We start from the raw sequence: 21,832 nt of genomic DNA, 5'->3' as shown, positions 1-21,832 counted from the left end.
TGCTACGTGTTACCCTCAAATGCACACAGTCAGTAGCAGAAAGGAACTCTGAAAACGGTGGTGGAAAGCAAGAAGCTAACAGCCTGGCAAGAAGCTTTTTAAGAACTGTAACTCTTGATTGTTCTTCCTCTCAAATTCGCTCTCACATCTGTGTTTTCTTTACATAAAAGATAAATTACTCCTACAGTACTGGAAATCCTGCTATTGACACTAATGCCATAATTTGCTGCTAAGATCTTTGCAATGTCTGCCATGCCAATTCAGCAGGCTTTCCAAACCACGGATATGTCTACACAGCATTTTGCAGGCAGGTACAAGCTCCCTGCTCTCGGCCTGAGCCAGCTCAACACAAGCCAGCTACAATTTGAATTTGGTAGTACGAGCTCTGTCCCTTCTTCTTTGCCCCCCCCCCCCCCCGCCCCCACACAACTCGGTGCATAGGTAAGGCAACCTTTCCACTGCCCACGGCAAAGCGCGGAGACGTGCCGGCCGCCTCTCCTGCCTCTCAGGCAATGCTTTTTTACTGCCAGGTGAAGCCGGGGGTCTGCTTCCTTAGAGATGAAACCATTTTCTGATTTTTGATTATTAGTAATGTTTATAGTGGTGGAACTGATTCAGAGACGATGCGAGGGGGCCGTTGGGCTCTACTTGAAGTAGAGAAAATAATGAGGAAAATTGACAGCATGGGAAATCCAGCCTGTGCCTCCACTGCATGCTGGCTGAGTTCCAGGGACCTGTTCGAGGTGACAGGCTGCATATCTCTTTGGGGACCAGGGGGTCCGGTCCCTCTCCTCCCTGCAGAGCCTGTGGCTACCATGGGCCTTAGGGCTGGTGATACGGCTGTGCATGGCAGGCAGGCATCTTATTTCTGACCAGAGGTGGGATTTGTAACTCCAGCTGGTGGCAGAAGCTAGCTGTTGAAGGACGTGGAGAAGCAGCACAGTTGGCCTGGCGCATTGCTTACCTTCAACAGTCTGCTTTTCTGAGCAATCTCAAGGCCATTGCATGCAGTGGGAGCCGTGTTGAGTTGCACTTTCTTGGAAATTTGCCCCCCGCTGCCCAGAGGTAGTGATGTTCACAAAGCCGAGGTCAGCACAGCCACATCAGCCGCAATCCAGGCACAACCACTCAGCACCTGAATGGTGCCATCTATGAAATCAGCTGGAGGTTTTAGTGCAGCTATTGGTAGACATGACTGTCCAAAACAAAAACTACAGCCGCAGCTGGCAGGAAAGCTCCTCTGTGGGTCGTTGGAAGCGACCAACTCATAGTCAGCAAGAAACCAATAGCACATAGTTACTAAAACAAACATTATTGCAGTCACTCTGTCTAATGTAAGCCCAGACCCAGATACCCTTTGGTAGTGCCAGTAGAATAACAACTGCTCATCATGGGTGTGGTCCACGCTGTTCAGTGTTTTCAAACCACATTAAAATAATATGTTTTCCTGTGGCACACAATGAGAAAATTAGTAAGTGTCCTGCAGAATTAAACTCCTCAAAATCAGCTATTATGGATGAGGTCAGCCTAAGGTCTTCAAAGCAAGTTTTTTTAGCAGGAGTAGATGAATTTTTGCAGAGACCTCAGTGTGCTATAAAATTGCAAGTACGGTACAGAAAGCAATAGGAACAAGGATGACTGTGTTCTAGAAAGAACATTAGGTCACGTGGGGTCCACATTTTGGGCTAAGCACATTACTTTGGCTTTCTTCCAAGAAGAAAACAAAGTAAAGTCCTCAGAAATAACTCGGTATCAGTACAGCTAGCTGCTCTTCCTGTTTCCATCAGGTTTCTCAAGCCTTAGCTGGAGAGAGGATCTCAGTCATGTGCATGCAGTCCTTGGCCCGTGGTTCAGAAGAGCACTGGTTGCTGCCAAGTGTGGAAGTGGGTTTTTTTGTTTGTTTAGAGATGTTTATCCACTGACAAGAGTACAAAAACATCCAGTTCATTTTATGCATGATACTCAGCAGTGACTTCCAAACCTAACAGTTAACTCTAGTGAACTCAAAAGCAAGCATCTATTTATCACTTCCTGGCATTATTCAGTTCATATTTTATTACAGTTTTAACACTGTTATAACATGTATATACATAATGTACATTTATTATTACTTGGTATTATCAGATGGGATATCTTCTATTCCATAGTGTGGGATGTATGCTCTGTCCCGCAAACCCTCTCTGCTACTTAGCTTCTTGCAGAATTGCTGCTTATTTTAACTGACCTAAGGTTGTAGCATGCCTGATGCATTATAGGATTTCTCTTTACAATATGTGAAAAAAAGAAGAATGCACAGGAAAAGGGGAAAAAGCACTCCAGTCTCAAGCCTTCACATTCTCCGTGAAGGAACTGTGAAACTAAGAATAATATTCTCATTCTGGAAGACATGTATACACACACACACGCACGCACACACGCACGCACACACACACACACACACACACACACACACATACACAGCGTGGATAGCAGGTATATTTCTTTTCCTTCAAAGACGTGTGGCAAACCAAATGGCAAATGGCATTAGTCATTATACACAAATGCCTCTGTAGCAGTCTGCTTCCCACACAGATGGAAACATGTTACCATCCCCTGCGATAACATACTGAGAGATGCTGGGCATAAATAGGAATAGTATTTGCTATACGTTGCTGGACAAAAGCCACTTGGTGCATTTGTGAGTCCATCAAACAGAGCTAAACCCAGGCAAGGCTGATATCCATCCCTCCGGCTGGCTCTGAACCAATTAGCGGTTTAGCGTCTGATCCTGCAGCGTTGTGAGAGCTGAAAAATGACGCCGATGGGAGTGCCTGGCATATTGCAGAATCCGGCCCTCAGGGAAGTAATTTATCAATTAAGAGCAAAAGAAATCTCTGTATGAGGGACTACGGTGCTATGAGTACTGCTGGTTTCTGGTAGCACCCTGGCTGAGCTGAGAGCTACCCACGGGTAAAAAAGAGGGCAAGCTCCTGCTGCAGTGACCCTGCTAGATAGAGACTGAGGGCAATTGGCTGAAGGAAGGTGTTGAGGCAGATTTCAAAGTAACGTCTAGAAAACTTGGTTTCAGAGGACAGAATGAAGGAGTTGTTTTCCCTAGGAAAGAGAATATTCAGAAGGCCAATTTTTACATTTATTTTTAAATTATGTCGTCCACCAGGAGCTGTGGGGAAAAACAATTGACTTGATTTGCAGGTTACATACTGGAGAAAACACAAGCTCTACTCCTGTTTCCCTGTTTCTCTCCAGACCATTCAGGGAAAGGGCCTCCTCTCAGTTTGTACATCAGCCAGTTTAAGTAACACTATAATATTAGCTGTGCTCAGAAGATGTTACTCCAACTCAGATATTAATAAGTGGTAAAACAAATGTCTTCTGTTGGTGGCTGGAGTCCACCGGTCGTCTGCATGCAGCATTCCCTAGTTGGAAATCCCACTTGCAGACACCAGGTACTGCTCGCACACCAGTTTGCCTGGGCTGCCCTCGGGCAGGCAGCGTGCCACAGGATGGCAGCCGTGCACCTTGCATAGCGCTGTTGCCCAGACACTATCTCAGGGCCTCCCCACTCCATGCTAGATAAAGCAGCTTGGGAAAAAGGTCTCTTTTTAGGGAAACCACAAACTTTTAAAGCTGCCTCCCCTGTGTAGCTATGTCCAGATATTGAAATCTCACTCTATAGACAGTCTCAGCATTTTTAGTATAGAACTAGAGCTGTGGGCACCTTGTTTCACAGTGACATCCAGACACTTGGGCTTGACAATTAACATACCCAGAGCTGAAGCTGTCAAGCAACCAGAGGCAAACAAATGCTCTGCTGAGCTTGAAAACTGGGATTAATAGTGCAATACCAAAAAACCAAACTGGGAGGAGCAGTCAATATGCTCCAGAGCAGGGCTGTCACTCAGGGTGACCTGGACGGGCTGGAGGAAGAGATCTACAGGAAACTCAAGAAGTTCCATGAGGACAATTACCAAATGCTGCACGTGGGGAGGAAAAACCCCCTGCAACGGTATGGGCCAAGGACTGGCTGGGTGGGGAGCAGCTCTGCTGAAAAGGCCCTGGGGTCTGGGCCAACAGCAAGCTGAGCACATGCCAGCAGTGGCCCTGGCAGCAACGGTGGCCAGCAGCATTCCGGGCTGCATGAACATGCACAGCCAGGAGACCAAGGAAGGGGATTGTCCCCCTTTACACAGTACTTGTTAGACTACACCTGGAGTACTGCATGTGGTTTTGGGCCCCCAGTACAAGATATGGATCAACTGGAACGAGTCCAGTGGAGGGCCACCTGTATGGTCAGGGCTGAAGCACTTATCCTGTGAGGAGAGGCAGAGGAACTAGGGACTTGTTCAGCCTGGAGAAAGATGACTGTGAGGGCCCCTAACAGCCACCTGCCCACATCTATGGCGAGGTTACCGAGAAGAGGGAGCCAGGCTTTTTATTGAGGTGCACGACGGGAGAACAAGAGACAGGAGGAAACAGGGGAGGTTCCAACCTGATATAAGGAAAGAACGATTCACCTGAGGGTGGTCAAACACTGCAACAGACTCCCCACAGGGGCTGTGCAGGCTCTATTCTTGGAGGTTTTTTGGATACAGCCCTGAGCAGCCTAGTCTGGCCCTGCTTTGGTCAGGAGGTTGGGCTGGAGACCTCCTGGGGGCCCTTCCCACCGGAGTGACTCTGTGACTCTGTGACACTGCCCTCCTGGCAGTATCCTCCTGCGCAGGAATGGTCAAAGAGCTGGGGATGCAAAAGCTGGCTGTGTATATCATTGCCTGCATAATTGTGTGTGAAGAAGAACAAACCTTTTACACAAAGTTAAAAATTCTGTGTGCAGACATGAGCATGTGAGAGACAAATGAATCCTGACCAGAGCTTCCCATTGCTGCCACATACAATGTAAAGTTGCAGTGTCAATGACTGTGCAAGTGATATCTAATAAATACATTGACAATGAGTTCTCAGCGACAAAGTGAAATCATTCACAAGACCATGGGCCAGACCCTGTTGAACACCAAATCTTGGGCATTGCCATATGGAACTTCTTTAGAAATCACTAAAACAGAAAACTATAAATTAGCACTATTTCACAGTTAGCTGAAATGCCAAGTACATTTTTTAAGTGTATAAAGCAAAAAGAATAAGTATGTGGAATATTTCAGAACCCATAACAAACACAAAGCCCTTACAGTTGATGTCATTTTTTTTTCTTTTTTTTTAATATAAGCACATAATTGGAAAGACCTTTCTTTCCTCGCACCACAACACAGCAGTACCAATGCAAGCAAGCAATGCAATGCATCAAGGTGGAAGAGTGAGAAGACTGAAAAGCTATCAGGAGCTCAACTCCAAACTTGCTCACCATTTGCCCAGGGACAGCTCAGCCATGCACAGAGGAAGGATGAGCCAGCCTTAACAACATATCATTTTCTTCTAAATGAATCACTTGTCACATATTGCTTGTGCCAGATGACACATACCTTGCAAAAAAAAAAAAAAAAAAAAAGGAGATTACAGTCTGGTTAAGGGAAGGGTCTTTATTGGTTTTACTCTTTTCTCATGTTTTGTGCTGTTGAATGAAAAAAGCAAATAATGCTGTCTTTAGAGGAGTTTCTTTCAGAGTTGCTATAAGCGGCCTGCTGGTAACATGTCCAGCAGGGCATAACAGAGACCAGCCCCTGGGGTTGCTCCATTTCCATAGCATAGGGATATTGAACTGGCTTCCATCCACAGATCCTTTCTTAAATTACTTGAGTCTACCCATGAGGGTCCTACAGGGTGGGAGGAAAGACTGAACTTACCCCAAACTAAAGGTGCTTCCTGTTAGCCCTAAAAGCATGAAGCTAAGGAGGGTTTTGGAGCAAGGTGAAAATGAGAGTATTCCTCTATTGGATGCACCCAAGAAAGGTCAAGCATGACAGTCATTCTGAAAAGTATACAGAGATTCAAATTCACCACTGTCTTATGTGTGATGGAAGTAAGGCAAAGTGTGTCTCATTACGTGACATTAACAACAGAAAAGGACTCTAGTGAATAGATCATATATGATCCCCACATTTGCCTGATACACAGTGCATGCATTTATTACAGAAAGCGATTCTGCAGGGCACTTTTCCTTCAGAAGCTGAATGGCCATTTTGTGCATTCAGGCTTCTTAATGAAAGTCTGAAACTCAAACACTGCTTCTCAAATTCTGACTAAGAGGAATTTGAATTTCTTGCATGCCAGCTTTTCTAGGAGAAAAAACTATTGTCACAAATCCCAAAGTCACAAAAAAGATGACTTGCCTGAAATATCTATATATAGTTTGGTTATTTTTTTCTTTGCATTTTTTCTGCACGATTTCCACATGCAGTATATATCATAAAAGAGTGGGCTGGGCATGAGTCACGGCAGCCTTTTGGTGTCCAAATACCACTGGTTTCAGAGAAAATAAAGTTCCCAAATACTTCTCTGAATCTGGGCCTAAATTCCACACTCCTGGCTTTGACCAAACTACCTTACTCAGGTAACAACATCAGCAGCTCCCAGAAGGTGCTTGCTCACGTAAAGGTTTAAGGTTTTATTTGGAAAACACAACAAATATCTTTTCATTGGAGTCATAGTGATTCCTGTTGACTCTTTGTTCCCCACTAGTGCTCTGTCAGAGCACTTTTTGCCCAGCAGCGTGTTGCCTAATGTTTTCTTAGGATCCTCCTACTGCATTTTCTTGTGACGTTGAGCATGACTGGCTTCACCTTTGCAAATAATCCAGCTGATTATTCAAGCTAACTAGTCCCATGCTAGTTGTAGAGATTTTAGCTTTTAAGCAGCTACTCTTCCGTGGGTAACGGTGGCATGAAACATGGGACAAAGACGTTGTTTTCTACACCAGCTCACGAAGAGAGACATCCACAGCGTTCGAGTAAGGGTTGATGGAGGTGTTACGCACGTAGTTTGAAAGTTCGAAATGTCGGGATCGAAAACTTCTAACTACTCGTTCAGGTTGGGCAGACCAGTTTCCAAAAGGGCCAAGAGGTTTTGAGGACTGGCCTGTCCTCTCCCCAGACCCCAGCCTGGGCGTCCCCCCTCACGGGTGGCCCAGGGGCCCCAGCCTGGTGGTGGCACCAGGACAGAGCTCCTGCACCCCCTGTCTTCTCCAAGGCCAGGTGCTCTGGGGAAGCCTTCGCTCAGCTCAAAATATTTCCACCTGGACATCTCGCGTCATGCTGCATCGTCCCCATCGGCGGCGGGCCCAACTCACTTTTTTGAGGCGGCAGGCCATGCTTTCAATAGAGACAGGTACAGGCCCTGCAGAGGCGGCAGTGCAGGTGGTAGACCTTGGACTGCCCTCCTGGTTGTCATAGGAACGGCCCAGCTTGCTGGCCTCCAGCAAAGCATAAAAGCGCAGCTGGTGCCAGAGCGCGTGCTCCTCCCTGCTCCGCGGGCTGAGCCGCCGGTCCAGCAGCAGCCAGACACTGGCCACCGGCGCCAGGCTGCAACACGGGGAGCAACGTGGCTACAGCGTGGGGAGTCCCTGGCAAAGAGCCACACCTGCAGCACCCAGAAGAAGCGTAAGTCGCTGCCCTCATCCTGCCTTAGAAAGGGAAAGGTGCGCTGTTGTCGCCAGCCGAGCGACGCTCAGCAGGCTGCACGTTTGCAAGGCAGGCAACTCCTCGTACAGCACAATTATTTCCTTGCCGGTGACGCTCTCGCCCCGGCCAATGTTTTATTTCAGATGCGTTGGTTGGTAATCATAGTGAACTAAGAGATTACGCAGTTTGTCTTTTATATGTTGCAATTGTTTGTATGCTGTCCCTGTGTATTTTAGGTAATAATTAATAGCTCCATGAATAATAACCATAAAGAGCTACTTTCATCATGGAAAAGTTTTGCTTCATCTTGCAAACACTTTTTTAGGCGAATCTTTCAGTTAGAGCAAAACTATTGGTGTGAGTTATTCCACCAGATAAGAGCTATGTCATTTTCTTCACTTAAAACGGCCTTGAGAAAAGCATTTGAAGAGCAGGATCAGGAAAAGAGTAGCTATGACCTCTGTTTTATTCTGTCATCTAATTTAGAAAGCACACCAGTGACACAGCAAGCACAAAACAAAATAAGTAATTGTTACTATTTGGCTCTGGAGGCTCAACATCAGTGACAACATATATTATCAGAATAAGTGAACAGGAGTTGAGGTACCCAGGATCAGGTAGCAGAACTCTAGAACTTCGGTCTCTCTTTGCTTAGTGGCCATTAATATTTCATAGAAGCTTTCTATTGTGTGGCTTTCTTTTCTCATATTTTTTAAAAAATTTAGGATTTAAACAAAATAAAATAAAGTTTTAAAATACACCTTTCATCACAATATACACACCTCACATCACAATATAATTTTCATTAATAAATCAGGCTAATTTGGGGGGCTTGGCAAATCTCTAATTTAGTGTTAATGCTTAACTTGAACTTTTGTCCAGGTCAGGTTACAAAGGGCACTTCGTAATAATAATAAGAAAAGTTGCCGTCAGGCTCTCTTTCCAAGAGCTCACACAATATAAGTACCTTTTCTCCTAGGAGTAGTTTATTTGACATAAAAACCAGAGAATTTTAAAAAGTGGTTTTAAAGTTAATTGTAGTACCTCAATTTTCAAGTGCTTAGTTTGAGTCACCAACGTTAACTCCAGTTTTCAGACAGTACTGATCACCCATACTTGGAATATCCCAGGTGTCTCCTTCTGAGGACATAAGCAACTGTACAGGATGGATAAACAGGAATTTGATTGCTCATATGCTGCAGTTAAAAAATTGTTTTATCAAAATGTGATTCACTTGTGCATTCATGATCATACAAACATACGCTTCATGCTTGTGCTTGCACTTTTTTGGTGATATTCAGATTTTAAATCAACAGAAGCACAAAGCAGCTAACATTATGCATTACCTCGCCTTTAGTGCATGAAGAATCAGTGCCAGGACTGAAGGAAACTGTATTTGTCAAGACTTCTCTTTTACAAAAACAAACAAAATTAGCCCATTGGAAGGAAAAGGCTAGATCATTCAAGAAGTGAACCAGGAAGCTACTGAAAAGAACTAATAATATGGTTTAGAGTAGAAGTAAGACCTTTTCATGATACCAAGTATATGCATGTACCCTATGTTTTCTCTTTAACACAAAGCCAGGGGGTTGATTTTGTATTTCTCACACCTTTTTGGTACAGGCTGGGTCTCTCCTGAACATCAGGAGAAGAGGTCAAGCCCCAAGTGCTTCCATTATCTGAAAGCTGTAGAAGGCACTGCAGGGAAATATCAAATAGTAAACTGACTGGAATGGCTGTCTGCGCAGACAGCAACAGAAGAATTACAAACTTATATAAACTTATATTGCTATAATACTTTCCCTCTGAGAAGCTCAATGCATTTCATAAACACTGGGTGGGAAACTGGGGCTTGTTATTGTAGCTTGTAATAGCAGGCAGGATGGAGACACACTGCCCTAATGGCACTGCTAGAAATAAAATTCTGATTTTCACTTTCATTAGACCAGATTTATACTATTGATTTCAATCCAGGTACATGGGCATAATGGGCAAATTCTGCCTATGGTGCTTCAGTGAGTGCCGTATGCCGGATCTGCCATTGCTTTGAAGTTTGTAAAGACGTGCAGAACAGGGCTCTCCTCCTGAGTTCGTAAAACTTTATATCACTTTCTTCTCACTTTTTATTGATGTAAATGTTTATCCTGGGGCTGCTCAAAGGTGAATACCAAGAGTGGTGTGGGTCATACTTCCTGGACAGCATGTACTGTGCACACCTCCAAGCTGGAATAGCTCCAGGTCTGTTCTGGAGAAGCCAACCCTGCTACTTGTGTTAGTCCCATACCCTTTATTTGGACAGGTGCAGACTGCGTGTGTGCAAAGGGGCATGAAAACGAAGGCCTTATATATGCACCCTTCCTACACACCGTTGGGCATAATCAGGCTGTGACTTGCTGAGGGTCGGCTATGCCCGGAGAAGGAAGGGAGGTGTCATCACCCCCACTTATTTGGGTGGACAAGCATTTTTATCATTGCTAGGAAGGAATTTGTTCTGGTACGCTTGACAGCACTGTCTCTACAAGATGGAGGCTGCTCAGCCTAATGACAGTAGCTCAGGCTTTTGCAAATGTAGATACAATTTTCAAGTTATTAACAATAGGCCTGGATCATGCTGTAGTCTGGAAGTCTGTAAAACGTCAGTTTTTATCATTAAATTACTGCAGCACAGGCTCTTACCCCTATGTGTTTTCCTACCTTTATCTGCAGTGTAACCAAATAAATACAGTAACTGTTTAAACAAAGAGGCGGGAAAAAAAATCATCTCGCTCTGCCCTCAGACTCCCACAGAGTGAAATGGTCAAACCCAGGATTTTGTTTCCCTCATGGCCTGAGCCTTCTCAGGGCCTTCTGATCAGATAATGTAGCTACTCTGAAGCAAAGATTCAGACTAGGCTTATTAAGAGCCTGACTCTCAGACCCCTTTACATTTTTGCTAATGTATCTCTATAATGACACCTGCTTAGTTCAGTAGATTTGAAGAGCAGGAATGCCAGCCTCACCCTCTCGTGTGCATAAATCTCTGCAACCCAGATAAGTTATTTTTTTCCAATTATGATTTAACAATTGACCTCTCAATAAAAAGGGGTAACGTTTACTATTTCAAAGGGCAAATAAACTGCATTTCAAAAAATCCCAGTTGGCCATAATTTGAAGACAACACAGACATCAAATGGAATCCCTGTGCATTCCTTAAAAACACTTTTTAGACAAATATATAACAGATTAGCTCAGTATTAAATATCAATGAACCTGTACACAGATGAATGCAAGCCTGGAGTGCACTTTGCTCCCTAGAATAGCGTTAGCTGTCTGCAGTCCTCTTCGTCCAGGTTCCCTTTTGTGGTTTCAGCATGGCAGGTGAATAAAGGCATCATTCTTGATGAGATGAGCTGCAAACCCTGGGCAGCGATCCTCCACTTGTGCCTGATAGGACTTTTCAGAACACTGGTAGGCAACATCTCCTGTTGCGGATGTGGCTGATAATTCTCCAGCTGCTCTGCCAAAACCCCGGGAGAAAGAAAGAAGTCCTATTGAATAGTCCTCTTGCCTGCTCAATCTGCAAATACTGATCTAGCTGGCATAGAGTAGCCGTAGCACTGTCTCCACTGGCTGAAACAAGTTGTGCCTGCCAGGATGTTGTGCAGGCACTTTCTGCAGCAGAGACAGAGGTGGAACAGAGAAATGGCAGCTGTCAGCAATGTCCATAACAGAACTTTTAAAAGTTTATACCTATAATTTTGAATCCCGATTCTGATGACTTATTATGGTCCCATCTCTGTGCTTGGGGTTCAGTGTTTATGGCAGGGAGAGACAGTCTTTTTGGAATAACAACAAAACAGAATGCCTAAAAACAAAAAAGCCAGCAAAATCAAAGCAAAATCACCCAGTGAAGGCAATCAACCCATTTAAGCTGTTGTACCCACCTCCTTGCTGCCACCTTCACTGTGAAATGCAACATATTCTTTATGTACCTGTATATATGCAGGAAAAGAAAGAGGCTGTCTTCATAGCCTTCCCCTTCTAAATGCTTTTGCCTTTGCCCAGCTCTTCATGTTATTTTGATCTAAGTTGGGTGGTTTTGGTATTCAGCCTGTGTACATTACCCAAGCTGCACAAGATTATACGGATTTAAGCTCCTCTCTGCTTAATACAGCACTTTTACATAGGCACATGTTAACACAAGTGATCAATGAGGGGTTTTAATTAGTTTTTTTTCTGAATAGAGAATGGAAGAAAGCACCCTGTGAAGAAATTAACTGTGTAGGATTGGTGCTTCTATTGAATAGGATTAACTTTCCTTGAGACAGTAGCATTCTCACATAACGGCCAAAGGCTTGTTATTGCTTTTTTGCAATTTTCTTAATATACAGCAGATCTGCAATTAACAGAAAAATTGCTGGAATGATCAAAGCAATTCAGACACCTGAAATGACACCATTAATAAATAAGTGTTAAAAATCTCTTTTAGCTACTAAAACTTGGGAAGAAAAAGGAGGGGGGTAAAAACTTGTGCTAGAAAGCTTTTGGGATAATGTGTGATAAAACGATGGTTCCAGTGCTGGAAAGAGGACACGCAACTAAAAACATACATGGCTGAAGCAATCAAACCGGAATTATTTTCTACTGGTATCTACAGCTAATGTGGTTTTCATTTAAAAGCCCTCTCTGCCCAGGACAGAAGCGAATAAACGATTTGTTGGTTTTAGATCAGGGCAGCTTACTGCTACCTTAAGCAAGTGGAATTCCCCTAAAATCATTATGATTTCTGTTTGCTGCTGGAGCAGCAAGTTCTGCAGTAGAAAATGCAGGTTCCCTGCTCCCCTCTGTAATGTAGAGCTCCCAGCTCAGCAGTAGGTGCTGGCTTCCTTCTCTGAGGACTGGCATTGCAGGCTGGAAGAGCTCCGAGGCAACTGCTGGGTTGTAGCTTTCCTCCGATTTTCGCACAAAGGACAACCCATTGCTGAACAATAAAGAGAGAACTGGATAGGAATTGCACAAATCAGGGATCAAAGCAGATGCGGAATGGGTGGCTCTTCTAGAGAAATGTTGTTTCTTGCATCTCTTCTTTTACTTTCTGTCAAGAGCTGTTTTTAAAGTTAACAACAAAAAAAACCTGCCCCAGAACTGCAGTTTTGCATTTTTTTCCATATGTTCTACTCTGCTTTATTAGTCTCCTGACTTTTTGAGCAAGTCTTCCTGCTGCTTCCTTCTCCTTCATGTCTCCCTCCCAACTCTGGGCTGCAATCTCCTCTCCTCCACTCCAGCCCCTCATCACCATCTTTCCCCCTTCCTCTCCCTACAGCTGCCTCCTTTGCCCACTGCTACCTCCTTGTGCCATCGTCTAGGCTGCTGCAGTTGCCTCCTCATCCACTTGTATCTTCCCCAGGTTAGCCAGGCTCCAGCATGGAGTCCTCACTACTAAATCCAGCATGGCCTCCAGTGATATTATGCCATGGGTGTTTGGTTATAAGAAGTGGAATTTGAAAGGCATTTTATGCAATTTGTGGGATACCCCACGTATCACAACTTCTGCTGATATTAGAAATTCCAGCCAAAGAAAAGGAATATTTCCATGTACATTTCCAGGCTTCTAGAAATGTGGCCCCCTTTAGAATGGTGGCAAGTGAAAAAGCCCATCAGCATCATGGCTGCCTCAAAGGTCGGGGGCCAAAACGACTGCGTTATTAAGGCAGGAGACAGAGGCTGAGTCTGTGCTCTGAGGCAGGGGCACCATGCATTATCTCCCTGGCTGTGCTCTGTGGTTTCCTTCTAGAGGAAAACTGAACAAATGGAGAAATGGAAAGGAGTTCAGTCTTTCCCAGCACGGGGTCAGGATGCGACCATGTCAAGACCAGCCCTGGAGGCACATGCTTAACACCCTCAGCTGGATTGTCCATGCACCCATATGCTCCTTTGAGCTGCCGGTTCAGGGTCCTTAGTTGTCAGGCCCAGCTGTTTCTGTAAGGCATTCGTATCACCCTTGTGGACTTGTTTTTACCTAATATCAGGGAGATGTTGCCCTTGCTAGTGCAAAGTCAAGACCACTTTACAAGTGGCCCTAGCCATGCCTAATGCACCTTCTTGGTCAGTGGCAACAGAAGCTGTCTTAGCTGCGAGCAGCTGAGTGTTTCTCAGACTATGGCAGAATTGCACAGTATGATGGAGGATTTATTGTTTAAAGACCCTAAACCACAGCGGTAATCAACAGAATTTACAGCTCAGCCTGTAAAAAGGAAGTCAACAGGCACTTATTTTATCTCTCATTCCAGTGAGCAAATCCACAGCCATACTTCTTCGCCCACAGACCTTCTAGGCATTCTAAGAGAAAGATAGCATTTCCACAGACAAAATCAAATATCCAAGTTTTCTGAGTCCAGATGGAGCTGTCAGTAATCCTACTGACAGGAGAATAGAAAAATCCAGACTAAATCATGTCACTCCAAAATCTGATGGATCCCTTGCAGAGGATGGACTGGCCTACTTTAGGTACTCCTAGATACACTTTACTATGGAATTATGACCAAAGTCTTCTCGGTGATTACATCTTCAGACTGATTAAGAATCTCTTGCTCTTGAGCATACGCTGCTTCTATCTATTCATTTCATAGGAAGCACTTGAAGTGGCAAAGAGAAACCCTTCTGAGACTTTTTAAGACCTGTGATTGGCAGGTAACCGTGGGTAATCACTGGGCAGTTTGGAGAAGAGCCTGACCAGTTATCAGTAATTCCCACAGGGGAGTGGTACTCTACCACTGCCTGGTGAAGTTGGCTGAACGTTTAAGAGAAAAAGTGGGTTTGAGAAAAGACCTCTGTGACCATGCAGTCTAATTACAATTCAAGGCACTGACTCATTCTCATACACTGATTTAATTTTTCACTTTACTCTCAAACGCTAAATGCTTACCTCATTGTGATTCTGGCTGCTAAGGCAGTGTGGGTGGCATGACTCAGCAGCTATTTATCTGCTAGTTTTACTTGTCTGTTGTTTTCTCCACTTCTAAATGTATTTTCCAAAAACAGACTATGTAAGGATGGGAAGGAAATGAAACTTCATTTTATGCAATCTTCCTATTTAGGGGGTGGATTTGATGAAGGTTGCAGCTGTAACAGAAACTGACCAATAAGTAACTGATAAAAGGAAACACTGCGACTACACTGTGTATTTTCAAAGCACTGGAACTGCTAAATGACTGTGTGAGACTTAGAAAAAGTACCAATGCAGCTGGGTGAAGAGCTTGTTATTATATCCATTTGAAACACACCTGTTTGAGGTGTTATTAGTAATAATACCAAGATGGGTTAATCTGTCTGGACAAATTATTTCTTTACTGCATTGGAGGAGCTGGAGCTTGCTGGAGGTCATCTGCAGTCTGGTACAGCTCTATGCTCTTCTATTCACGTTTAAATTAAACCTTTGGGCTAACAAAGGAGTCCTATGGAGCATACCATGTTTGAGCTACAGAGCCATTCTATGTTTTCATCAAAGTGTTTTCATCATGTTCATTTATGTTTTCATCATCAGTCAATTCACTGAAACGATTAAAAAGCAAGTTCAATCATTTCTGGTATTGAAGTATGTTATCATTTTAATTATTTCAGCCAGAAGTTATGCTTGGTACCAGACCAGGTGTGTAAAAGCAGGTAGGTGGACCTGTGAGGAAAGAGCATTCAGACCATTTCCCAAGTTCAGATTTGAAATACCAGACATACTAGTTTCTTGGATTCATTAGTCTTCTAGTATAAACTGAAAAGCTGAAAAATGCTTATATGATTTTACTTTTCCAGGATTGTTATACCTGCTATGCTATGCAAGGAGATCTAAGCTTAGATCACCTCAGCCATTTTCCTTTGTAATAACAAGGCTTGTTATCCTCCAGGTGCATAAATTCAGGCCTGAGGTGTGTTTTTCAGACCATACTTCTCCAATCCTCTTTCTTTTCCCCACATCTTACCCTGGCAAACTCCTGCTCCTCATTTCCAATACCTCTGCTAGACGTTTGTGACTTTTGCTTGACATTCTCTCATCTTCCTCACTGAAGCTCCAACTCTTCCAAGCCACTTTCTGCAGAAGGCAAGCTATAGACTTCTCCTCCCAACTTTTAATAAAAAGAACATCTTGCTAAGTTGTGCCCTCCTCCTTCTGAACAGTACCTTGACAGCACTAATAATTGGGAACCGAAGGTTCTCCACTCTTCAGTTCCTGAAAAAAGATAGGGAGAGGAATCAATAGTTAGAACTAATGAGTTTTATGACTATTTGTATTTATGACCTAATGTTTAAAGATGTAATATATTTATGACCTAATGTTTTATGACCATTAAGTTCTCACATTTTATATGGAAAAAGCAATGTCACTCCTTTTGATGTAGGTGGGAGCCTGAAATGCAGGAGAAGTGCTGAGTCTGCAATTAAAATCTCTTTTACTTATTTCAAACTCATACAGTTAACATTGTCCAGGAATTTTTCTTGCAAATATTATTTACAAAACATAAAAATCCAAATAATTCCATTGATTTGCAAAACAATGGTGATATTACAGATGTTCTGGTTATTTTATCACAACTGTTAGGAAAAGCTATAGAGCGGAGAAAATAGGCACAATGTGAACGTTAGTAATAGGATTTTCATTGTGATGCATGATTAGACACTTAGATACTTGAGACCAAATTCATCTAACAGTAACGATACCAGAATAGTAACAGCTTGGATGAGTCTGACCTTTGATGTTAAACATTAGCTAACAGTTGGGCTGGTATTTCTGGTATGTTCCATGGTAAGTCTGTGGAACACGGATTAAATATTTGATTTTAACATGAAAATGTCTGTATCCTCCATTTAAGAAAATGGCTTATTTCCCTACCTTGCTAAATTTAGGAAGTATCTACAGAATTAAATCACGTTACAGTCAGCTGGCTTACCTTTACCCTATAAAAGTCTTGCAGAAGAATAGCCACCATCTATCAGAACAAAAATCCATCTAGCCAAGTATCCTGTCTCCAGCTGCAGCCATAAAAAGTTGTTTACATGAGAGTTAGAATAGGACAAAAATATGCAATACTTGCTCCTACAACTTTCTCGGCCTCCAACTATTTTCAGTGCAGGGCCTTCTGCAGCCAGGTGTGATGTCTGTGTACATAATAACCTCAGTGGATTTCCATTCTATGAATGTAGCCAGTCCTGCCTTGAAGCTACACAAACTTGTAGCACCCCCAGCATCCTTTGCCAAGGATCAATCAAGAAAGAGGTCAGCTCTGATCCTACTGGTTTCATTTGAAGTGTCTTGTTCTCGTACTTGCAGCAGCGAACAACTGACCTTTACCCACCATCTCCATTACTTTTGCTGTTGTAGATCACCACTATATCCTGCCTCAGTCACCTTTTTTCCAGGCTACAGCCCTGCCTTACCTCGTCCCACCTTACTTAAAGGGAAGCTATTCTACATGTTGTCACTCTTGTTGCTCTTCTCTGAACTTCAGCTCTACTGTATGCTTTGTGAGATGGTGGGACCTGAACTGCACACAGCAGGCAAGTGTGGGCAAACAAAAGACTTATGCAGTAACACAATGATTGTCTCTTTTCTCCATTCTTTTCCTATTAATTCTTAACAACTGAATTCCATTTTTGACTGCTGTTGAGCACTGAGCTGATGTTTTCATGAAACTGTCTATCATAAGCTAAAGATCTCACTCCTGAAAAGGACCAGTGGGTAATACCCAGCCCAGAGTCCACCATTTCGTATGTGTAGATTTTTTTGCCCCCATGTGCATGGATGTTTCCCTTTTCTTCCCTTTCTCATGGGTATCAAAGTTCTGGTGACTTACAAACCATCACAATTTCTACAGATGATTCACAGACAGGAGACCAAACTTCAAAGTGAAAAAGGGGACTGAAGAACCAGATTTTCTGTAAGTGACAAATGTGGAAAGTAGTACACATACTACTCTGTCAAAATGCAATTTTTTATATAAATATATATGTACTTACCTAGAACACTCTCACTTAAATTTTCAGCAGGTACTGATCTTAAAGCATTTAGATCTAAATCACTGACCTGGTAAACAACTATGCATCCTAGGCTCAAACTATCTTGTTAGTATATGGTAGTGCTAATGACTAAGAGAAATTTAGTATGCTCCTAAAGATATTTTTGCTTAATTGTCCATTAAATGACCAAGCAGTTTATAGCAAAAGTTTCCACTGTCAAATGATGGAAGATTAAATAATAAACTAAACCAGCTAATACTTATTATTATAAAGATTATTATTTTCCTGTTTATTAGGCGTGTTTCTACAAGCCTGTAGTTGGAATGCCCTGTTTTTGAGGTGCTGGACACATATTCTGGACATGGAACAATCTTTTCACATTCTAAAGGCTAAATTCTTCCAAGTGCATGGTTTATTGCTGCCTTCACTGACACCTGCTGCCCTTGGACAAAATTTGGCTGTAATATCTCATGGTGCTTCAAAATAATTATAATCATATCAGACAAATTTTCCAACATCTTATAATGGGTGTTGAGAAATGACACTTTTCATCTTTGCTTGCACCATCATTTAATAATATGGCAGGAGAACCCAAAGGCTCCTGGCAAGATCTAAGTCTTCTCTGAAAATCAAAGGGTGGTAGCTGGGAGTCCAACAGTCCCTGCCAAATCTGCTCCCCACCATTTGACCCAGGCAGAATGTGCATGGGCTGGAAATTTGCTCCATTGTCAGAAGCCTGCATGGAAGCACTACTCTGCTTTGCCACAGTAATGGAAGGGCCAGAGCAAGCAACCAAAGCCAGCATGTATCCTATGCTAGTTGCTGTGCAGGGACATAGTAAGGGATGGTCCTGGTGCCCCAAAACCTACAGGCCAAGGTAGGGTCAGGTGCAGCTTCATATGGATGCAAAGGAGGTTGTAGAGGCAACAAGTTGTTACCATACCACATCATTCAGGAAGATATGTGCTGTATCAGGCACTGTTTCTGCCCTTGGCCACCCCTTCTTTTCTCCCCCTTGCCCAGGATATCCCACACAGTTTAAAGTGAAGGTTATCACAGCCCTTACTTAGTCATACAGATAAGTAACAAACACCTTTCAGCTTCTGTCATTAGCCCTTCTCAGACTGCCTCACTGGTTGGTGTGGAGAACAGTGTCATTTGTTACCCGTCTTTTGGGAAGCAGACAAAGGGAAAATAGAAAGGAGAAAAAAGCAGGAGAAGCCCTGCCTTTACCTTCACAGTGGGCAGGCTGCGGAGCTGCCTGGATGAGAAGAGCCTTTCCAAGCTGTACCATAAACAGATGAAACAATTTAGAGCAAATGGGGAGTAAAAGAAGAATCCCAAATGTGAGTCACAATTCATTTTTCTGGATCAGTGTAGCTGTGCTTCCCCTCAAATGCAGGGCAGCCTGCAAAACTGCAATATGGTTCTAAATAGATGAGACAGAGTATGAGTGGGAAGAGTGAAGTTGTATTAACCACTGAGTGGTCTTTAGTATAATAAATTGTTTTTCCTTAGTAGGTAAAGACAAGCGATATAATTTACTGCGTAAAAGAAGAGAAGATGCTTGGCAGCTTGGCACCTGCACTAATGAAGCCAATACCCTTATATACTTTCTCTTTTTGGCTGGTTCTCTTTTTGGCTGGCTTTCTTGGCTTATGCATTACTAATAGGTTTGTGAGAAGTCAGAAGAACCATACGCTAATTTTCACCAGGGAAAGCACAATTCGCAACTGCAGCTGCTTGGCAGATATCCGTGATTGTGATTACAGCCTGGCAAACTTGATGTGCAATTGCAAAACGGTGTTGCCTTCTACCATGGAGAAAACAAGCTACAACAGCAACCTGACCATTTGGTTCACAGACACCTCTGGGCTGGAGATGGTCCTTAACTTTACAAGGGTGTGTGATTTGAAGCTCTCTTTCTGCGGCACCACTCCTCTCCCAACAGAATACTTGATCATCTGGGGACTGCGAAAGCTCCGGGTAAACAACAAGGTCAAGGGACAATTTCCAGAGCAGAGTGTAACCATCTATAGTAGCAGCAACAACGAGAAAGGGGACCCATTTGCAATGCACAACAAAGACAGGCAAATGCTTGTATATATTTCTTTTCTGGATACCTCTCTTTTCAATGGATATTCTTTGCTGAAGTCCTACAGTGTGGAAAATGTCTCTAGTATCACAGAGCACTTTCCTAGCCTGCTATACTCTGATGCTTTCTCAACATCAGATAACAAGAGCTATGTTGTAACATTCATCTACTGAGCTGTTTAACATACTCAGCAGCCAGAGACATGGTACCTGCTAAGAGAAAGATGGGACTTCTGGAAATCTATTTGGTTTGGCCAGGAAAAGCCATTATGGGGTGGGCAGTTATGACTCTGATAGCACTCTACAAGAAGGTATTTAAAATGACGCAGACTCATCAAAGCAATTCAGTAAGCACTGCCTTAATGAACAAAGAAAATGCGAAATGACTGTTTTAGAAAGCATCAGTATAAATTCTGTTTATGTATTGTATTCTAAGAATTGAAATCTGCTGCCAATTTTGTTTTGAGGGTGTGTCTTACTCAAACAGAAAAAGACATAACCAAGCACCTCCAGTTGTAAAACAACCTGAGCCTCCTGTAGCATCACTTGGGTTGGATGGGACCTTGGGACATGTCCAGCCCAACCTCATGCCCAAAGCAGGGCCAGCTCTGGGATCAGACCAGGCTGCTCAGGGCTGGGTCCAGGCGGGTGTTGAAAACCTCCAAGGATGCAGCCTGCACAACTCCTCTGAGCAACCTGCTCCATTGCCTGTCTGTCCTCATGTGGAAATTTTTTCACCATATTAAATCGGAATCTCCCTCTTGTTCAATTTGTGACCCATCTTTTTTTCCCAACGTGCACCTCCATAAAAAGGCTGGCTCTGTCTTCTCAGAAACCTCTTCCTACGTAGGGGAAGGCTGCTGTCAGGGCACACTGCTGGCTACTGTTTAGCTTGCTGATGTCCAGGCCCCCAGGGCCTTGTCTACAGAGCTGCTCCCAGGCAGTATAAATGCATGGGATTATTCCTTCCTGGGGCAGGGCTTTGAATTTGTCACTGTTAAATTTCATGAGGTTCCTGTCAACTCAATCATGGACTTTTAGGTGTTGCATGTAGTAAACTTGCAAAATGTATAAGCTTGACAGAAGATGAGTGCCTTGTAAACAACAGGGAACATTCATGAAATTCTGAAGCTGTGGGGTCTAGGAAGAGGACCACTGACCCAAAGATGTAATGGCTTCAATTCCTAGCCTTGCTGTTGGCCTAGGGTAAACACTTCCCTTTCTGAGACTCAGGAAAACATCTATAAAACAGGAACAATGTCAGTGACCACCTTTGTAATGAGCCTTGAGACCCACCAATGAAAAGTGCTGTGTAAGAATTTGGTATCAGTTATCACTGTAAAATAAACATACTGGATCTTTTATTTTTTGTTTACATTGAGATAGCTTTTATTAGGCAGTATTTTCATACGCAGTCCTTCAAGCCCATGTTAGAAATATTTGCCTTGGAAAAAAACTAGGACATTATGTGATGCAGTTATGACCCCATATTAAGACTGTGTAGGATGATAAGGGAAATAAATTAATTTGGGCTTCACATAAGCTTTGGGGATAGAAAGACCTAACACTGATTGAAATCACAGTCTTGGCTGCATCAGCACAGAGAACTCACAGACCTGGTAAGTTGATTCCATGTTATGTTTCTTCTTTTTCTTGTGGGGCTTGGGGGTTTTGGTGTGTTTGCAAGTTACTCAGAGATGAACTGAGAGCGATGGGTTGCCCCTGCCCTTCACTACTTGATCAGAGTTGGGAACGGTCCACTTGGGCTGGATAACATAGCCTCATATGCAAGCAGGGCAGGGTTATGCACTCTGCATCCAACCATAGAGCATAACTGAAGGTGCATCTGTGAGAGGACTGAGGCCCTGTGTTCCCCCACCACGCCATGGGTCCACCCCTGGCTGGGTACTGTGGGTAGGAAGCCCTGCATTTTAATTATGTGATAGTGGGTGCCCAGTCACATATTAGGGTATTCTTGTGCCGCACACACACAATGGGATGGAACTGGACAAGAAGCCACCTGAAAGGGGAGACGCCATGGTCATGAAGGTGTTTTTCCCAAGGGAAAAGATTGTCTCTTGCACTTTGGGTATGCTGACTCTTGCCATTTCCACAAATGCAGGAAATTTGCCTGCGTTTTTTGTGATAATGGCAAACTCTGTTCATGTTGTCACCTATGAGAAAGG

The 21,832-nt window shown here is 43.4% G+C and overlaps 1 protein-coding gene across 4 annotated transcripts; it reads left to right on the top strand.

Annotated features, from left to right (window-relative positions):
- The first annotated feature begins 7,393 nt into the window (after positions 1 to 7,393).
- EPCIP (exosomal polycystin 1 interacting protein) lies at positions 7,394 to 21,010 on the top strand. Of its 4 annotated transcripts, none has more exons than XM_026108559.2 (3): positions 7,394 to 7,547; positions 17,411 to 17,473; positions 19,074 to 21,010. In XM_026108559.2, exon 3 carries the CDS (start codon positions 19,116 to 19,118, stop codon positions 19,818 to 19,820), a length of 705 nt encoding a protein of 234 aa, XP_025964344.2. In that variant the 5' UTR covers positions 7,394 to 7,547; positions 17,411 to 17,473; positions 19,074 to 19,115; the 3' UTR covers positions 19,821 to 21,010. The 4 variants fall into 4 exon arrangements, with proteins under 4 accessions (XP_025964344.2, XP_025964343.2, XP_064380353.1 ...); XM_026108558.2 differs by having other exon boundaries at positions 19,071 to 21,010; XM_064524283.1 differs by lacking the exon at positions 17,411 to 17,473 and having other exon boundaries at positions 7,399 to 7,547; positions 19,071 to 21,010.
- The last annotated feature ends 822 nt before the right edge of the window (positions 21,011 to 21,832 follow it).

This window comes from Dromaius novaehollandiae, chromosome 1 (assembly GCF_036370855.1).
Source record: "Dromaius novaehollandiae isolate bDroNov1 chromosome 1, bDroNov1.hap1, whole genome shotgun sequence".
Taxonomy (NCBI): Eukaryota; Metazoa; Chordata; class Aves; order Casuariiformes; family Dromaiidae; genus Dromaius; species Dromaius novaehollandiae.
Note: the sequence above shows the minus strand (reverse complement) of the source record. Positions and strands in the feature narration are given on the sequence as shown.